This window comes from Drosophila santomea, chromosome 3R (genome assembly GCF_016746245.2).
Source record: "Drosophila santomea strain STO CAGO 1482 chromosome 3R, Prin_Dsan_1.1, whole genome shotgun sequence".
NCBI classification, from domain to species: Eukaryota; Metazoa; Arthropoda; class Insecta; order Diptera; family Drosophilidae; genus Drosophila; species Drosophila santomea.
Window position 1 is genome coordinate 15,761,724 of NC_053019.2, and position 20,531 is coordinate 15,782,254.

Here is a 20,531-nt window from a genome sequence, read left to right on the forward strand (position 1 = left end):
CAGTAACAGGTGGCTGTGCCCTCGACAAGTGGCCGAAATTCAGTTGCTCTCTTCAGCTCTGTATTTAATATATATAGACACGAAAAATAATATATAGTAGATGCTTGGCGTATTTACTTAACTTAATTATTTCTGTACTTAAAACCATATTCTAAAAACTTTTACTTGCAAAAACTGCTCGTCACTGATACTTTCAGTTGGCCACAATTCATTTAGCTTGGTGACAAAATAAAATAATTAAATAACGAAGGACAACTGTTGAAAGGTGTAAAAAAGAATATTGTATTGTTTTGCATAAAACTATAGTTCGTTTTAAGTGCAGAAGATTGGTAAATATTATTGCTTGATTGACGAACTTGCCAACCACTTAGGTTAAATTAAATGGTAAATAAAAATTAATTAATTAATTAATTGACATTACATACATTACGTTAAAACCTTGAACCATAATTGATTACACATCAATTAATTAGACTGCCGTTTGTGAAACGCCTAATTAGTATATCGACACCTTCATAAGCCAGTTATTTACGATTAATTTGGTATAATGTTCTGACTGCATCACTTCGAATAAATTCTCCTTAAATCGGCTTTGCGATTAAGTTTGAGGTCTTAGTTTATTGGGGCTTGCATTTTAATGGACTTTGGGAGCAGTGGCTGGCAAACCGTTTGCCAAAATAATTCGATTTTAATGGTTACACAAACATTGCCACCTTATCAAATACAAATCGTGTGTACAGTGTACACCACACGTTTACCCTTGCCTGAGAGTTGTACTTGTATCTAAAATCTACACCCAAAGCGTGTATTTCTGCGTTTGTTACCACCACAAATCCACATATATAGTATGTACTTACGTAAACGAGCATATCGACATTTGTATGGTTTGCGGAGGGGATTTCCCGCAGAAGTGTGCGACACGCCGATGTGTTCAATTTTCAATTAATCATCTCGTGTATTTATGGCTTGTACAGCACGGTGAAATACTGGGTCAGCACCGGATGGTTCGTGATCCTGGCCAGGAGCTGATAGCATTCAACTTAATAATGCGAAGTGACAAAATCGAAATGCTGAAATATTGATACGTGGTCAAAAGTCTACTTTCCTCCTCGCTTTTGATTTTTATCTAGATTAAAAGCGGATTCGGCAGCTCTTTCGGCATACCTGTGTAATCTTTTAGGTTTTAACCCACGTAAACTACTGACATTTAATAGATTTATTTTACATTTGAACTTTCCTTTCTGCCTTTTCCTGCTTATTCAATGAATTTAATTGGATTGTTGTGGATTTCTGGCCGCAAACCCGAAAAGCATAAACCAAAAATGCGAAGCAGGAAATTCTAGGAGCATATTGCCTGAAATATTCCATGTTTTTTGGATATTCACTACTGCGACTATTAAACATTTTAATTGGCGGTTGAAGAGCAGGGAGAGTATCTACTTCGGTATTGGCCCAATTTTTGCACTTTATTCTTTCGAGTAGAACGCTGAAATTTGCAGAATATTCACGGCGAAATTTTTGTTTCATTATTTTACAGGTATCAATTGGTCTGCCAGCAGGATGATGCGCATTTCGGGCGCAAAGCAGCACAAAATCAAAATCAAATTTTAGGGCAAACAGCGGCGAGGGACGAGCAACACACAGTTTGAAATTAAAAAGTCGCATTTCAACCCCGCGGCTCTCTATTTGCATACACCGCCATCGCTTGGATACAAACCGAATCTGGAATTGCAGTTGTCCCTTTGGCAAATCGGTGTAGCATGTCAAGTGGACGAAGCGCCCGCCTCCCCGCCACGCCCACCCAGACCGCCAACAACAAACACAGGGCAGCAGCAGCCGCAGCAGCAGCAGCAGCAGCAGTTGCCGCCGGAGAGCCGAACAGCAACAGCATGTTGCAGTACGGCGGCAGCAACACGAGTGGCACGGTGCCGACCACAGTGAGCACCGCATCTGCAGCATCTGGCCTGGGAATGGGCGTAACCGGGGGCGGCATGGGCGGCGGCATGAACCTGGCCATGGGAATGGGCATGGTTGGTGGCATGGGCGGCATGGTTGGAATGGGAATGGGCGGCGGCGGCATGGCACCGTACACTCTGCACGGCTCCACCATGGGCAGCAGCTGCGAGTCGTCGAGTGTGGAGCGCATCCCGGTGGACACCATCGATGCACTGGGTCCCGAACTGGCGGTGGCCACATCCCAGGTCCTCGAGAATCTATCCGATAACGAGCGCAAGATGATCATCGAGGTGCTCAACAGGGACGAGTCGGTGAGGCAGAGAGATGCCACCAGAATGATGTAAGTGATAATTAATTTGTAGCAATCAAAGATATTTAATGAGAGAGTCCTGAGGTGGTGAGAAGATAAGTTTTTTGAAAAAAATACCGTCAGTTCATATAAATAGTTTACTTAATGTAATACCATTTTTAAAAGAAGCCAAGTTTTGTTTTACAAAAGCAATTCCTTAAATGCCAGAGCAACTTTGGCAAATCGAATGAAGACTTCTGTCATCAGCTTTCAATTCAAATGTTCATTGGATATTCAAATAGTTTTGCAACAATGCAAGCAAAATCGCACCCCAGATTAGCTTATTTTTTGCGCAGTCAGCAACGAAAGTGTCGCATTTCCCCCACCGAAGGACTTTCTCATTCGATCTCCTTTACTTTCCTGTGTAATTTTGTAAGTTAAATCGAAACTCGCCCCAGAGCCGAGCTGTCTTACTGCACTTTTGCAACTAACTAAGTCAGGTATTTCCCTCTTCTCAGCCTCTTCTCCACTTTGCCCTTGCTTTCCTAATTAAATGTGTCACGAAGACAGAAGTTTTTTGGCAGACAATGCACTTTGCCTTCGCCACTCGAACTGCAGCGCTAATGCACTTGAAACAAGCTTTTTATTAACCGAAAAAACAATGCCACTGCCGAGCGTCAATCCCCACGGCAAACGCACGTATCGCACATTTGGAGACCGTAATTTATGGCTCGACAGTTAGCGGTGGCACTTCTCCGAGCTCCGAGCTCCGGACTCCGTTGTCCACAGTCCTGCTCCCTTTTTGCACTGGGATAAGCCCAGTGGTACACGTATGCCATGGCTTACCTGCAGGCACTTGGCCGACAAATCACTCGCGTCTGCCACTGGCGTTCACCCAGTCATCCAGTCTGTAAATCCCACCAGGTTCGCCATCGCCAGCCGGGTGCTCTAAATTGATATGCGCGGAAAATTGTTCCCATTTTTCGGGGGCAGACGCCTCTTTGTTAAACGTATTTACAGTGAACTTTCGATTAGCGAGCTTATATCGATAAAATGTAATTTATTGGTTTAAATATTTAATAAGGGCCACGAAAACCACAATAGAGTTAATTTGACTTTTTAAAGTGTCTAAAAGTATGCTATGAACGTAATACAGCGTAATTGAAAAGTAACACTGAATTGTAGCATACTTTTGTGCTATTTACGCTATTCTACAAAACATTTATTTTATTTAGATAACTATTTTTCCGCTGGAAATTTCCACCGTGGAAGGAACCATAATAATTGGCAGCTTTCGATTGTATACTTTTTCATCTCCTGCTAGTGCAAAGTAGGGAAATAATGGTGTACGAAAGCCGTTCGCGCTCCACTGAATATATAGTTAAAAGAGAATTAAATGGAGGAGCTCGTTCGCCAAAGGAAGCATTTACTGTACTTAACAGAACAGCATCCCCTTCGGCGGGGGAAGAATCTCTCCATTCAGCTAAGTTCCCCCATCTGCATTTCAATTTCTTGGGGCATACTCGCGTCCTCGTGCTGGTGGATTTCGTGACCCTGGTTGGTTGGATTGTTTGTTGTTCTAGTTCCAGGGCTTTTCCACCCGCTTTTAATGCGTCGTTAGCCGAAATAGGGAACAGGTGGGGCAAGGTCGGTAAGGAAGGTGGGTGATGGGTGGCGGGATCCGAGTTTTATGCTGCATTGGCATTCAAATAACTGGAAAGTGTTTTCATTGTCACGCCGACGCTGCCGCAAAATGGAAAGCAATTTTATTGTCCTCTTTTCTTCTTGTGCGACATTCGTTGACAGTACTCGTACACGTTTTCGCTATTAGACAATTATTTTTAAGGCCTACGAATCGATACAATGAGTTCAGTTTACCATGACGACATTTCCACAACTTAAGCCTTGACATTGCTCACTTTCTATGCCGTATTTTAAAGAAATAGTCTGAAACATGGCAAAATTGATTGAAGACAGCTACATTTATTTTCCTGGCCGTAAAAATGGCCTATTTAAAGATTTTGGTAAACAATCGAACGAGATGATTTATTTCGCATTCTTCTTTGAATTTAATTTCATCTGCAAAAGAATTAATTGCTACGAAACAATGATGGTGGAAAGCCAGTTTTACTGCTGCATAATTAATTATTTTTATGATATATTACGTAATGCAATCACAGCAAAAAGGCATTACAAATTTATGAGGGTCATTAATGACTCGACGTGCTTTTGACGACTTGACATATATTGTAGTTGCCCCGAGTGCTTGCTCCTTTTGGCCAACTTAGTACACTTTAATGACTGGTTTGTTGCGGCCATCATATAAACATATATGATGGCCCTCTCGGCACAAGTAATCTAAACACATAAATCCCTTCCGCCGGCAACAAAGTTGACTGCCCATCCGATTCCTTTCGTTGGCCTGGCTCATTTGGCGGCTGTTGCGCCTTACAGTCGCCTCTGATTGCTTAATCGTGTTGGGCACTGTTGGGGCGGAAATAGCTAAATTGAAAAGCGCCATTGGAGATTGGCAGCGAAGGCAGCAAGGCGAAAGGCGACAGGCGACAGGCGAAAGGAAGTGCCTGCCGGCCAGCAGGTCACATGTGGCAGGTCCTGCGATGTCCTTTATTCTATCCAGCCGTGGGTGGACATCGATCCTGCTGGGACAACAATTGATGAAAGCATTCCCATTAAGCCAACTAGGTCCACCTAGTTCGAATTCTATTGAAATGTAAAATGCCAAAGGGCTGTAGTACCCGCTTTGCTAAAGTTTGGGTTATGCAAAAATTCCCGTTTATGTAAGAATTTATGCTGCACTTATTACCATATATTATTATATATATTGTATTTTAAAAATTTACATCGTTTTTATTTTCGGCTAGTGAACGGGGTTCCCAGACCAATAAATCCTCTTAAAGTACAATTTAATGTGAAATTTAAATGCATTGGACCCAAGATGGCAGCAGCAACACACTTACTTCATTTCCGCTAACAAACACACTTGCACACACAGTGTGCAAATACACAAATGGCACGAATGAAGAAGGGGAAGGGGACTGGGGAATATACATTCATCTAGCTAATAACACTGATAATGTTGGTAATACTTGTTGAGTAAATTAAATCTAATGGAGCGCTCGTTCATCATTCGCCGGCAGAGGGAACTTAATTAAATGTTTTTGTTAGCCGCATTCGAAACGCTGCTATATTGGACGTGAAAGCTGCACAGAAGTTCGTCTGCATGTTTTCAGTTATTTGTTTAACAATAAGATATTTTCTTTAGCTTTAAAAGTATTTCTTTCTAGATGGCATGAAATGTTAAAATGTTATTTATTGCATAAAATGTACATTCATTAATACTGGCATTTGAATGAAAACTAAACTAAAATTAAATCTGATAACCACGATTACACCTATCTCAAAGAAAGCAGGTCAGCAATAAGTTATCTCATCGTGTTCAGTCTAAAACTTGATAATCATTTCTGTACAGCTGAGTATACGCATTCCTACTTATAGGTGCCTTAATAAATGCAAAACACTCCCATTTTTTTAATGTGTAGCGAGACAGAGCTCCGCTGGCAAGGGCCCAACTACTTTGACTTGTTGCGCCGCAGAATTTCTGAATTTTGCCGTTGCCCAGCCTTGGCTTTATGCTTTGCGTTCTGGCCTTAGCATTTGCCTTGATAATGTCGTTGATTACTTTTAATTATAATCTTGCTGCTAGGCTACGCCAGCGAATCGCTGCTCATCTGCCGGGCGAACTTCCACATCCACTTCCCGGTGAGGGCCATCAAAAATGGGAACTGAAAACTTTGGCTCAGTCAGCGAAAAAGGCCTGTGAAAGCCCTCAGTTACCATGGCATGCCGGAGTATACTTTTATTACACCTGGCTTTATGGGTTTGGTCATCAGCCAACTTAATTGGCCGCTTAACGCCCACTCATCGCCTGGGATCGGCTCATTAGGTGACACCGAGTCTGTTGACCGGCTCGAAGGACCAAGAAGTGGCAAGGATTCTGTGGCGTCGGCTTTGATTACACATCACCTGACACGGGTATCCTGGAGCACCTGCAATTTAGATGTAAATTGATGTGGAGTGCCCGGGGCAATTCTACTTGTAATTAACGCCACATAAGCCACATGTGCCAGATGTTTTGTGTGGAAAACAATGGCTCTGGGGCCAGTAGACATTCCCAAAGCGCCACACACCGCATGGCCGGCAATAATTAAATATACTTTTAAAATGCTATCCAACAACTATGATATTTGTCAGTGCCGCATGTCAACTATTACTGGCTATTGTTATGGTTGCAACTGCACTCCAAATTCCACTGCACTCGGGGGCATGTGAAAATGTTTTCTGCACGAATTCACACGTTAGTGGACGGGAAAGAGTGAAATCGCACTCATATGTGGGCGGATATTGGACACTCTGTGGATGAAAAAACCAGAACAGACATCGGAAACTTTAGTTCACCTAAAAAATTGGTATTTTTATTCGTAACTTTTTCGCAATGCAATCCAGATATGTATAATCTTTTTTTTGGGCGTCCAATTATGTCAAGATAATTTATCGCATGCCTAAAGGTTTTAAATATCAAATAGCTTAAGAATATTAGACAAGTATACTGGCACGCTTTGTTTGTGATAAGTATTATCTGAGTAATTGAATTTAATAACAAACGGAATGCAAATAGTTTTGCTATCATGGCTCGTTTTGTGGGGACATTTTTTCCTATTAATAATATAAACTCAATTATGCAAACAAACAAGAAGTTTAAATGTGTTTGCTTTGACAAGTTTTTTTTGCCATAAATAAGGCTATTTGACGAGAATCATTGAAGTCATTTCATTTGCTTTAAATTGTTTATTTTATATTTTTGCTTACAATTTCTTTTTTGCTGACTGATATATGTAGCTAGAGCAATCTTCATTTTATCAGATTTAATTTCGAGTTACACAGAAGAGGCAAAAACTAGTGGGAAATTTAATATAAGAAAATATTAATGATTATCATGATTCTACCGCTTAATTATTTAATATCACAGCACTTAACTTAATAACTTAAATAGCCACACTAGTATTGAAATTGAAAAGTTCACTTTGCCTGAATTCACTTTAGTGCCTTAGCGAATATGCCCTTACAAGAATCAGATTGCCGTCGGGCAGTGTATAAATATGCACCTAAATGCATCCAGTTTGGGAACTAAGTGCAGTTCACGCGAATCCGGGCATCAAAAACCGAGGAAGAGTGAGAACGAGAACAATGCGCTTTCCTGAGTGGCTTTCTCATACGTAATTAAACTGATAGCGGGCGACGTCGCCGTCGAGCATTCGGCCTAATGATAATGCGAGAAGGGCGCCTCAGGTAGCAATATCTGAGTATCTGAGTAGCAGAGTATCTAAGTATCTCATTTTCTGACCAAGAGAGAGAAAGAGAGTAAGAGCCGCTTTCAACCTGTTGCTGTTGCTTTCAACCGCTGGCCGCGTCGTTTCAATCCCAAATCCCACCGATCGACTTGGCAAACCGACTTTAGTCAACGAACGCGTCTCGAACCGAGCGAATGTCGTTCCGTTCCGCTGTTGAACGCTGTGTAAGATACATGTGTGCGTGTGTATCTGTGAGTGCGATGAGATTGCCGGTTTAAGATTTGTGTGATTTCATTCCTTCTACCTGTGCCCCAGAAGTGCTCCTCTTCGTGTGTCTTTTATTCGGTCTGATATCAGATTTATATACACACCAATACGAATCGAATGTATCTCGAAGATACCGCACGCAGCGACTGTAATCAACATCGAATGGATGTGTACGCAAAGTAGCAGCAACGAAAGCAACGAACCCAGCGAACTCCGAAAACGAATTGGATAATTTCTTTGCCAAACAACGCAGAATTTGGCGGATCTCCAGAGTTTGCACAAGCCATTTCTACGAACGACAAGTGGTCGAAAGGCGGCGCTGAATACGAAAGTATCTCGCAACCAGTAAGGTAAAGAATAAAATAATCAAAGAACAAATTTAATCTGAGCTTAAGAAACTTCAGTACGACTTCTTGAATGTAGAAACATCTGCATGTAACATAAATCTTTGGTATTATATGGTTCAATCTTGCCAGAACAATTGAACTAAATATCAGATATCCCTTTGGAATTCATAGACCTTGTTTGGATCTTTTTTGATTGCAAAATTATAGTCCAAAAAGCACGTAATTTTTCTGACTTAACCCGTTATTTGCTGGACTTCGATATAGAAGTATGTATGTTTTCTTTCGACTGCACACATCACCATGGGCAGATGCTTTCTCTCTTTGGTTATACAAGCGATTGTAATTGCTTTCCTCGCAACTTAAAGATGGAGCTTGCACAGGAGGAATCCGCAGCCGGGCTCTGATTATTTTAACGGTTTATAAATTTAATTAAGCTGCGGAGTCAAAGAACAAAGAATCAGCGTCACCGCAAAGGTACGAGATACTTAACTGTCTCCTTGTTTTTGTCCCCGGACATTTCGTCGCAACGTTTCTGTTTTTATATCGGCAGCTGTAATCGTATATGTATATGTGTCTCTAGAGGGGCATATTGTGAACACACGGCACACGCGTGTGTGGATGCACCCACTCCGCCCGAAGAACTTGTATCTGGCAGATACTTTTCTGTTTTCTACTTTATTTTTCCCCGACCAGCCCGCGTCTGGTCTTGTTGTTTACCTTCCCGTGCTGCAAGCTCAGCTTAATTCTTATGCACGTCTGAGACTTTTTGATGTTTGCATAGCCGCCGCCGTGACATCGCCGAAGATTCCCCACCATTACCATTACCAAGTTCAAGATACGTTTGGAACTGGAGCTGGAGCTGGAGCTGGAGCTCGATTCGCAACGCGACCATGGCGATGCGGGAATTACGAGTTTGAGGAGCAATAACATTTGCTTTCAACTCGGGTTCGGCATGACTAATTCACCGCAGCAACAATGACAAATAGCGCAGGTATCTGTTGGATACAGCAGTGTATCTTGTAGGTGTGAACTTATTTGAGGGCGTTCTCGAACAATAGTTGTCAATGCTGTCAATGGAAAAGAGACTATGTAATACTTGCCCTCTGAAAATCACACAAAATATATGTATTTAAGAGGTTTAGCTTTATTTCTCACGCCATAAAAGTAATCTGTGTTATATTTATAATACGATAAGGCGGTACGCAACGGCTTAGAAACCCATTAAAGTGTTAATCAAAAGTGTAAACTTCACTTTTTAAAAACTCCATGACCCTCAATTTAAAAGATACATTTATAATATTTATAAAAGTATATCTGAGGGCGTTCTTAAACAAAAGTCTTGAAGCTTGTCAATGGAATGAACTGAAATGTGTTTTCTACGCGTGTCAGGCAAAGGCACGTATTAATCATTTTGCATATACATATACTTTAAACCACAGAGACAAATCGTAATCGGTGAATAAGAAACCTAATCATATGAATTTATAGGATTCCTTTTATAGAAAAGACACAAACAAATAAATTACATTATAACTTTAATTTGGTCAAAGGTACATAGTTGCTTTGCTATCTAAATTCCGTCATTTGCAGAAAGGTATTTTCCGAAAGGTATTTAAAAGACTAATTTATTTAAATAAATAAACCATCTGTGTGATACAGACACTTAAGATAAGTGGTTCGGCACGTACTAAAGTATCTTGTAGGTGTGAAGAGGGTGTGCTAGGCTCGTAAAAGATCGTGTTGAGCAAAGCGAGCTGAAAAAAGATTATACGATTATACTATCATTAATCATAATATCTTGATGCCATTATACTGAAATAATTTATGTGCTATGCAACGAAAAGGTGTTTAAAGCCCATTTCAAACACCAAACACTACAGACAAAGACTCGTTTAAATCCAATGGCACTTTATCTTAAACAAATGTAGTTGCATTAGGTATTCCTCCCACACTCTAACCGCATTTGCTGATTTCAAGAGACACGTTCAACAAGAACTTGAGTCACCTGTGTGGAAAAGTTCCCTCTCAAAATAAGACGAATGTATGTATCTCGTATTTCTGTCTGTCGGCAGCCAGATGAGTTTAATTAGCACTTTGCCGCATGGCCATAGTAAGTTGAAAAATGCTTGACTTTCGACATGACACTGATTTTTCCAGAACGCTAATGGTTTTTTTTATATGCTAGTTTCGGAATAAACGAATTACGTACACTTCTGTGCTGCTTTTGTCTTCTGCTGGGCGATAAGGTTGAAATAGGCTAAGTTGCGAGCGCTTATCAGATGCGCCGTAAAATTAAAGCACACTTGCTGAACTTATTTATGTGCCCAAGATCCAAATATTTGGACATTATGTCATGTGTATGCCGGGGGATTGGGGATAAGGAGCTTGACAGTTTTCCAGATAAGTTGCCTGGGTGCATTGACCATGGAGCTGTGAACTCTGGCCGACGCACGAGGTAATTGGAGATTTTCCATCAACTCTGACTTTGGGCCACCTTTGGGGGCCACGCCTTTTCCCTCTTCCCACTTCCCTCATTAATCATTCATGAATATTCATTCCAAGCCACGCCCCCTTTCGTCGGTCCGAAAAACATTTATCATTATCATTTCGCCAGCTTCCTGAATTTTCCATCTCGTTTGCTTGTGGGCCTTTTTCTATTTCCGCTGCAAACATGAAATATCTTTTAGAAGTTCGGCTGAGTATTTTTCCTGCCGCAGAAACTTATTATAATGTATGCAAAAAAACAGTGACAGTTATTGAGTTTAATAACGATATTTTTCTTTCACTTTGCTCTGTGATGTATTTGCATTTTTATCGAAATGAAAACAGCTGCCACAACTGAGTGAGTTAGCTTTATGTGAGACATTTCTGGACTGGCGTTTGGGTTGGGCTTTTGGCCGGTTAGATGTCTGGCCAGTGATAAACCCACATCAGAATAAGCTGGTCGCGAAAACTGTAATCAAGCCAAATGCAAATCGGGTTAACTGTGTTTTAACGAGTGTCATCAAAAGTGAGCCCAAGTGAAGATGTCTCACAAGATACAGTGATGAAAGTAAGGCTGTTAATCGCGGTAAAAGGTTCGTTTAATACCCTTGACTAGCTACTGACTTTAAGTTCAAAGCGAAATTGGCCACGATTCGTTCATTATAATCCGCCAGATCCGATGGTGCAATTATCTCATAGACATGCCAGAATAATTATAGGCAAATTAACGCTCTGGCTTTGGTCACAGAACCCAAATTGGTCAAATCACATTAAGCAGCGCAATTGAGCCGCCGCACAGTCAAACAAAATATACACATAATCAGAGACAAAAATCTGGCCAAAACAAGTCTGTCAATGGTTGCCGCCGATTTTGTTTTGTTTTCGCGCGTTTTGTGCCTGACAAATTCAATGGCCAAAATGGCTGTGAAACACTTTTGTGAATGTGACGGAAAAATCTGTAAACAAGCTGCAAAATGGGGCTGTTTTGAACAGTCATTGATACGTTTGTATGAACGAATAATAGTGTGGATGAGTGTAGTCACTAGCTTTGACTTGGCTTAGAAATTAAATATATAAAGAACATTTTATTTAAAATTAAAATTATATATATTTCATTGCTTTACATTGACATTTTTCTGACCGCAACTGTAAGTTTTTTGCTTCTGAAAGTATTTCCACATCGAAGGCGGTCAACGGAAATGCAATTGAAAACTTGTAAAGTTTCAATGAACTTTGAGAAACGATGAATCAGAATCATTGAAATCCGTTCAGTAAATGAAATAAGCAGAGTATTATTTTCTAGCTTAAGGCGCAAAAATCGAAACAATTTTTGGGGGCAGTAGCTCCAAAGTGGACCGAAGTATGAGTTGTTTTTGATTTGTTAGCTGTTGCTGCTACACTTATTATTGCGCATGCTTTTCCTTCTCTATTTTCCAATATATTTTATATATTATTTACGTGGCATCAGCTGCCTTGAAGTGGCTGCAATATGTCGCCGAATGGTCTGAAATTCTTATTGAATGCCAGCCCAAGTCAAGTCGAGTGTGGAGCGTTTTATTTCATTTTGTTTTGCCAACGCCAACGGTCAGCGGTTGAAATGTTAGCCAGATATAATGGCCATAACAATGGCCATAAGCTGGCTAAAATTGAATTGTCTCTATCTGGTGTACGTGAGTGTATCTCACTGGGGGCTAGTAAGCCACAGATGAATAAGCTTGAGCCGCACTTAACCATTTAATTATTGATTCGCTCACAAAACGGATACATTAACTACCCAAAGCTAGAAGTTCCAAGGTAATGGAATGTCGGCGATCACAAGTGTTAACCGATTAACTAAAGTAATCTATTTTTAAGGGCAGAGACCTTAAACCCCAGTATGCCATTGTAAAGGTCGTTTACACCCACTGATTATACCAAAAATACTTTTAAAAATATCAACAACTTTTTTATTATGGTTATGATTGTTGTAATTATTACAAACCCTACGCGTGACGTTGTTGTCACGATTTCAGTGCGTCTGCTAAATTAGCATAATAATTTTATTTATCCACTTACTATTATTATTATTGTCTATGGTGACATTCCATGGGCAGTGTCTGCGGCGGTCGCATTCGCTGGCTTTGCATTCAAAATAATTGTTTATTTATAGCGGTCGAATGGCGCAAAACCAGTTCGAGTCGCAGCGCTAAGAAAGCACACAAACAAATCGGTACCCCAAGGGCCACAATAATGGATCGTATATTTATGTGTGCATTTACGGCAGCCAATGCTGATATCATCTTTGGATAATTGCACGCAATTTTCACTCGGCGCCCACATGATAATCGCAAGATATACATATACTACTTTCAGCCACTTCGAACGATATCTGTGGGCTGCATTTTGCGTGGGCTTTTAGATCAAGAGGCCGCTTTTGAATGGAAGTGGCTGCTGGCATTTTATAGCCACCAAAAGTAATTTTTATGAGCATCTATTTCCTCCGTTTGTCTTTCGGCACCGGAGGGGACATTAGTATGCAATGCCACTGCCACTGCATTTTCCGTGTCAAGCATATGCGTATACTGGCTGCCAACCTGCCGCATTTCCACCCGAAAGCCAAACAGCCATAGAGCCAAACAGACAGCAAGCCAAACCTACGAGCCATGTTAACGACATTGCATTTCCTTCATTTTCCTTAGCATTTCCATTTTCCATTCCCAGCATGGCAAGCAAACAGCTAACAACAACCCACTTCTCGGGCCTTTTATTGCTTTGTTCTCTGGCTCGCATTCAATGTCTCAGAGCCTGTCTTTCATTGTTCCCTTTTTTGGTCTGCCTCTGCAGAGAGGAAAAAGTCACAAGTCATAAATACATGTATATTCTGTATTGCAATTGAAGTTTTAGTTTTTTAGTGCTCACAATAATCAAGGGACGATCAATGCAACTAGGCTCTCATTTCAAGACAGTACATTAGCATAGCCCGAAACAAAGAGGTTTAGTTTATAATTAGAATTTTATTTAATTTTTGTTTATTTACTAGGCTATTTTCTCTCAATGTTCCACTTTCTGGCTGGCCTGAAAATGGGGCCCCCAGATGCTTGTTGTGGCACGAATCCGTTGGAGGAAAGGTTCTTCGATTCGAGTGACCAACGAAGCAGAATCAGCTCAATTACTCAACTTTTGCAGATCTCGTTTCCAATTTCATTGCAATGCAAACACATTTGCAGCCACACGACGACTCAACGACTCAACTCCTATTAGAGCCAGAAACGCTCTTCCAGGTGGAAGAAATGCAGACACGCCTGTGCACACAACCTCACATCTTTTTGGCCAACTTGAAGATCTGGCCCCAAAAAAAAAGAAAAAAGTTTCGGCATAAAAAGTTTGCCAACCAAACTGCTCCTCTATGACCAGAGTCGCAAAGACAAAACAACCTCACACCGTTCGGCAGACTTGTCGTGATTGTGCTGGTCGCTTCTGTAAGTCTGCACTGAGAGAAATTAAACATTGAACTAACCACAACTTTGTCAATACAAAACTTTAGTTATTGCTAGTTAGTTCAACTTGCATATTTTCTATGCATTATATGGCAACAGTTTTTACAATTAGACGAGCTCGCAACAGCCAAAATGAGATTCATTTGTTAGTTTGCAGTGCACTGAAAGCATAAATATACCTTTTTTTCTGCACGTTGAGGCCGAAACTTGGAGCCAAAGTTATTTCCAGGGAAAGTTTCCGCAAGCCGTCAAGAGCGTGTACCGAAATAGTTGCCAAAAAAGCGACTTTGCCAACATTCTTAAGCCTTCTTCGACTGCCAGTTATGAAATATAAACCTGCCTCCTCCGGTTGCCGGCTAATGAGTCCAGAAATGGAAAGTAAAGGTTCCGCACGCAAGCGAAATGTGTGTAAGCCCGGTCCAAAGTGCACTTACGCTTGCATCTGCGTGCGTTCGAAGTTCGAATTGTATTATTGTAAACAAATTTTCCAGCTGCCATGTCGGTAAACCGGTTGGTTGCTCCGCTACAAAACCTGGAAACCTGACCTGCTGCAAAAGCCTGGCCAAAGAATGGGTAAGAAAGTGAATTTCATCGGGATGGCCAATGGGATGGCAAAGTCTATTTGAAAGTGCAGAGCAGCGAAATGGAAAATTAAGCACATCCTGTGCCAGTAGGGTGCATCACATGAGGTAGTTCCCGTATACTTGATAAATAATAGCCAACTTCCAAAGGGGGCGTAGGATTAATAATAAACTGAAGCAAAGAAGATAGGTGGGAATAAGGAAATTCAAGCAAAAGCGCTTTTTTTTTGTATCCTTTACCAGCGGAATACAAGTATCTAACGAGTATTAAATGAAAACTCATTAATTACTTCTTGAGGTTTAAAGAGCTGATCTCCTCTTCGGTGAGGATGGATTTCTTGAGCGCCGAAAGAACTTCAGGCGGCTGCTTGGAGAGCACCTTCATCCGCTCAATGGCCACAAGTTCATCCTGGCGATTCTGTACGTTGTACACCTCCTGGATAATGTCGGCCACCTCCTGGGCGGCAGCTTTCCTGTGATTTTTGGCCTCCACGACCATGTGGGCCATGTCCTGGTAGCACTGGACATCCAATCGCCGCGTGTTCTCCCGCTGGGCCACCTGCATTCGATACTGTCGTTCGCCGAAGCACATGGGATCCTTGGGCATGACCAGGGCATCCTGCACTGCCTTGTCTCGGAAGAACTTCTGCTCCTCCCGCTGGCTAAGCAGCTGTTCGCGGATCTCCTGCTTCTTGGCCATCTTGGTTCTGGCCTGCTCCAAGGCCAGCGCGTTCTCCTTGGCCTTCTGCTCGCGGATCAGCAGACTGGTGATCAGCTGATCTCGGGACTCCAGGTCGTGCTTGATCTGGCTGAGCTGGAAGCCCAGCCGAGCTGCATTTATGTCCCTGGCCTCGATCTCTTGAAGGCGTCGTTTCTGTGCCTTGGACACATAGGCCGCCGTAACGGGTCCCAGGGCATCGAGGAGTCCTCTCTCCGGCTTATTCTTTTGGGCCAGAGCGTAGGCCTCGCGGGTTTGCTTCAGCATGGCTGCCGATTGGTCGAGGGATGCGAGAAGCACCCTGCGCTGCTCCGCCTTCGTGATTGCATCCTTTAGGCCTTCCTGCTCCACTATGTCCCTGCATTCCTTGAGCTCTAGACGACCCTCCGCCACGGACTTCTGATGATCTTGTATCCGCTTGGTGCGACCTTCGGTGATCTGGGCCATGAGATCCCTACGGAAGATGGCTGCCTTCTGAACCCTTCTCTGCTTCTCCTCCCGCAACTCCTTTTCCACGGCTCGCTGCTCCGCCAAAGCCTCGGCCCGCTCCCGCTGCTTATCCTCCACCGTCTGCTTGATATTAAGTGTGATCTTGTTCTTAACAGCCAAGGCAGTGTGAGCCCGGGCCACCTCCATCTCGAGATCCCTCAGATTCTCCACATTGCGATGGAGTTGCAGACACCTGCTGGCCTCCACCTGCTGGCGGGCCGATTCCTTTGCCAGGGCCAGGGTTACATCCACATCGGTTTGCTCCTGCCGCTGGCCAGGATGCAGATGACTGTTGAGCACGGCGGCTACTTCCTCCACCTGGTGTTTCACCTGACGGTACAACGTGGCTTCCGCCACAGACGACTGTGTAAACATACGGCACACATCCTTGTCAGAAACACAGTCGTTCTCGCCATTCGGCATTGGTTTCAACTGGGTCAGCAGATTGGGCATGGGCTCCTGGGCGGAGGTGGCGAAGATCGAGAGTCCCGGGTTATCCCAGACCCCATTGACAACGCGATCCGACTCTGTTTGGAGATTATGCATCGTGGTTATAAATAGAAGCTACAGGTAATGAACTATTGTAAGGTCCTTTTCGATTTATGTAGGACTTTTGTGGCGTGTTAGTTCACTGAAAATGTTATTGTGTGTTTTTAACCTAACGAAATGTACTGACTAACTGAAGTCCGCTAGAAAATTTTCAGATTTTTTGAAACGACAGTTTTCGGATGGATTAATATGTCTAAACAATAATCTAAAGCACAACCCATTTGCCAAGTATTAAAGAAGTTTTGTATTTAAATCTTAAAAGGTTTCCATGTCTCTCTAAGCAAATAAAAATATAAAGAAATAGGAATTTGCAATGGGTTTAAATTTAAAATGCTGTAAATTACAAGGAGTGGGTAATGAAAAATTAACTGAAACATTTAAAAGCTGGCTAATATTTTTATGCAGCGAGTACATAGACACATTTCTTGATGTTTGGTAGCTGTCATTGACCATGATAACAGAATATAACCTTCATATCGATAAGCTAGCTTACCGTAATTGAAAGCCTGTGCCTCGGTAATTTCAAATTACTTTCTCTGGGAGGTTCTGGAAAGGCATTGTGGCTTTATGCAACTACTTTTCCCGAAGCTCAGAAACATGCACTCGAATGTGGGCTGTCGGAGGTCTGTGTGGACTTCCAGTGGATTTGCATATTTGAGTGGGTTTTGGGCCATGAGGCCAAGAGATCTTTCTCGCTGTCTCTGGGTTGCATGGCCGCATTGGGAGCCACAAGCTCGATGGGGGCCAACTTAATGGGGATATGTGCATCAAAGTAAGGCTCAAGTGCTTTCCCTTGCGGGGTCGTTGCTGCCCCGGCTATTGGCTATGTATACCTATGAATTTGCATACGAATTTGTATGGGAAATCACAACCCAGCTAAACGATTGAGTTTCTGAGCTCGAATGCGTTGCACTCAATAGAAATAATATTTCTCCTGCATTTAAAACAGCCATTGAGCTAAAAAGGAATTTTTAATAAAAAGCCAATTACTTGCAGAGTACTGAGTGCATTGCAAAATACGCTAAAGCCAACTGAAATTCGTGCGATAGAATTTAAATTGTATATAATTACATTAAAAACTTTTTAAAAAATTAATTTTTTATTCAGTAATATCATAATATCATATCGAGCCTGGAGAATTAAATTATAAATCAATTTTATAAATTTTGAATTATTTGTGCGCAATTAAATGTTCTAGAGCGATCTGTCGACCATTTGTATCGTCTGGCTTCCATAATTTATATATAGTTATCTAACTGCTGAGCGCTGGTTAAATGCTGCCCTGTCATCGCCGTCTTCATCATCGTCGTAATCATTGGAGGCAGAAAAGAGCGCTGCTCCCAGACCATCAGTCACTGTCCACGACAGAAGCTCTTTGGAGGAGTCTCTGGGGCAGAAGGCATGGGGGTTGGGGCATGAGTAGCTCCAGTAGCAGCTGCAGCTTCCGAAGGCACTTTCCTCGACGCATTCGCTGGCTGTCCATGCTTTTTGCTGACCAAGGTCCGGATAACCTTTCCATTTTACAACTGTCAACGGCGCAGCGAACGCGATTTGCCAGCGGTTTGTTTTATTTACTTTTTTGTGTCCCCCTCCCTGGCTGCCATTTATTTTCCTCCTGTTTTCCCCAGTTTTCCCCAGTGCCGTAATTACGCGTAAAGTTTTGAGCCTGCATTTGAAATTGTACGCCATTTTCCCCGAAAGTGTCAACGCATGTCGGGGCTTTAAAGTTTTGAAAAATGTTAATTTGTTGTCGTTGCTAATGCTGCATTGGGTTTTTCTCTTTTATTTTCCCGTAACCACTGCAGCTGCTGTTTGTTGTTGAGTTTTGTTTGTTTGTTGGCTGGTTGGCGGGTTGGCAATTCGAATCGAACGCGTCTGGCATTACATGACACTCATTATTGCACATTAAGTTGGATGGATGATGGAAAGTGGTGGTCCGACCCTATGAGACAGCAGAATTGCTGGACTGGGGGTACAATAGAAAGCATTGTTGCTTACCTTAATTGATATAATAAGTATATCTGCCACTCGCACGGAAGTTCGGCATTAAGTCTTTGGCCAGGTCATCGTCAATTAATCAAGCCATCTTCGGGGAGAAACTCGCCACGTTTGGTTCAACGAACTTTTCATTGAAGTTTTTACATTTAATGCAAGTGGTACCAACACAGTAGAATAAATTGTTGATTTAAATTGGTATGTTGGAACCATGTTTAAGGTAAGAGTTGGTACCGAAATATTATTCCAGCTGTAAAATCCTTTGATATCTACTGATTTAGGAAACCCTCTTCCAGCGAAGGCAAGCCTTTCGCTATTTGTTGACCCGGAATGTCCGACAAGTGAGGAATGTACACAATGGCAAAGTGCTTGAATCGCCATGTACCGTGCATATATAGTGGTTTCATAGGGTTTCTTTTAACCACATGAAACTTTACCCCTTGACCCTTTGGGCCCACTGGCAAGACACGACTGCTGGATTTGTGCAGTTGGTTTTATTTTATTTATATACTTTGACTTTGATTCCATTTAAAATTGAAATGTCTTCGCAACTTTAAACGGGGCTATCAATAATTTCAGGCAAAAAAGTTGCAGGACGGCAGCAATACGGCAAAACTTTCAACTGCAAGTGGCAGCCAGCCAAAGACAAAGTTTCAAGTGCAATTTTCATATAATTTGCATACAAACAAACAGACGGTTCACTTGGGGCACGACCTCAGGACGCGTTTATGTTTTATTGAAAATGAAAATATCAATTTGCCTTTCAGGTTACATATAATGACATTTTACAAAGAGGTTTTATACCTTGCGGATTTATTGATTCTTTGCGAAACTGAAAGGGAAATGTATTTGATACAAATAGTTCCATGTTTTGAGGTTTCTTACAAAGCAGGAAAATGTTTATTAGGATGTGAAATGGAAATCCTTTGCACAGTTGTTGAAAGGAAAATATATTTGTTTAATCCCATAAAAGAAAACATTAGTATATTGAAAACTCATGTACTGGGATTCAGAAAGTAGTTGTAGAAAAGAAAAACGAATCTATGTTTCATTTAGTTTCTTGGTAGCCCGATGAAAGATTTGCCAAGGAACAGAATCATTAAGCCGGTCAGCAGATATTCTAGAACACATTGTCAAATCTTTTAACTACTTAAATCAGGAGAAGGCAATCCTCGGATCCATAAATTGTTGTGTGCTTTGTATGCTGGCGTTATGCTTCTATGGGTGTTTCTGGTTCAAGACACAGAATGAATTTTAATTAAATTGTGTTTATAAATAATGGGCTTTTGCCCGGGCCTGCCAACAAATTGAGTTACATAATTATGCGCGGGCTGGCTGCGTTGGTGGCCAAAACCCAGAGTGGGGCAAAGGCAAAAAGGCCAACGGAGGCAATCAGTCAAACCCAAAACAACGATACAAACAAGTGGGTTTCGCAGGGGGGCGAATGATACGGGAGGTTGGGTGGAGTAGCATTTCATCGATATCAAAGTCTCGATGCTTACACACTTAATCGAATTTAGCGACAATTTTACCGAGTTTCCATTAGCCGGTTGTAATGGATGATTTTCCAATTACCGGTCGCCCTGCCACTTTCAGTTTTCCCCCCCCTTCAGTATTTTCTGGTGATCACACTGCGTATGGGTAATGGCAGTGGCAACAGCAAATGCCGGCGATGCCAATCGCACGCACATTCGTCATCCACATACACACGACACAAGCATTCACTTGCTGGGCAAAATGCAAATCGATGGGGGCAATGTCAGGGTTTTTGTTTCCTTGTGGCTTTTGCCAAATTGCTCGCTTTCTTTGTTGCCCGGAGTTATGTTGATGTCGCTCCATCGAGCCGAACAGCCACATTTTGGCATTTCCGAATGGCAAATAAAATTGATACACTTTCATTTGTGGTCGCGTGTGTGGGATGTGGTATCGAGTGCACAGCGAAAAAGTTCAAGCTTATATAAGAAATAATTGTAATTCAAATGGGCAATTATGTATAGTCTACATTTTATAT

General features: G+C 41.9%; 2 protein-coding genes across 3 annotated transcripts in view; one reads left to right on the forward strand and one right to left on the reverse strand.

Moving 5' to 3' along the window:
• The first annotated feature begins 1,745 nt into the window (after nucleotides 1–1,745).
• LOC120452674 (synaptotagmin-like protein 5) overlaps nucleotides 1,746–20,531 on the forward strand; it is a 54,008-nt gene continuing 35,222 nt past the window's right edge. Inside the window, exon 1 of one of the 2 annotated variants that reach the window (XM_039637021.1) lies at nucleotides 1,746–2,296. In XM_039637021.1, coding sequence (XP_039492955.1) covers nucleotides 1,761–2,296 — 536 coding nt within the window. In that variant the 5' untranslated portion in view covers nucleotides 1,746–1,760. Of the gene's footprint in view, nucleotides 2,297–8,074; nucleotides 8,232–20,531 lie in introns of those variants that run through there. The other variant, XM_039637020.2, reaches the window with a different exon arrangement.
• Nucleotides 13,686–16,683, reverse strand: LOC120452676 (plectin). Its single transcript, XM_039637027.2, has 3 exons — nucleotides 15,010–16,683; nucleotides 14,368–14,941; nucleotides 13,686–14,034 (listed from the first exon to the last, which is right to left on the reverse strand). The coding sequence occupies exon 1, from the start codon at nucleotides 16,520–16,522 to the stop codon at nucleotides 15,056–15,058; it is 1,467 nt and encodes a 488-aa protein (XP_039492961.1). The 5' UTR covers nucleotides 16,523–16,683; the 3' UTR covers nucleotides 13,686–14,034; nucleotides 14,368–14,941; nucleotides 15,010–15,055.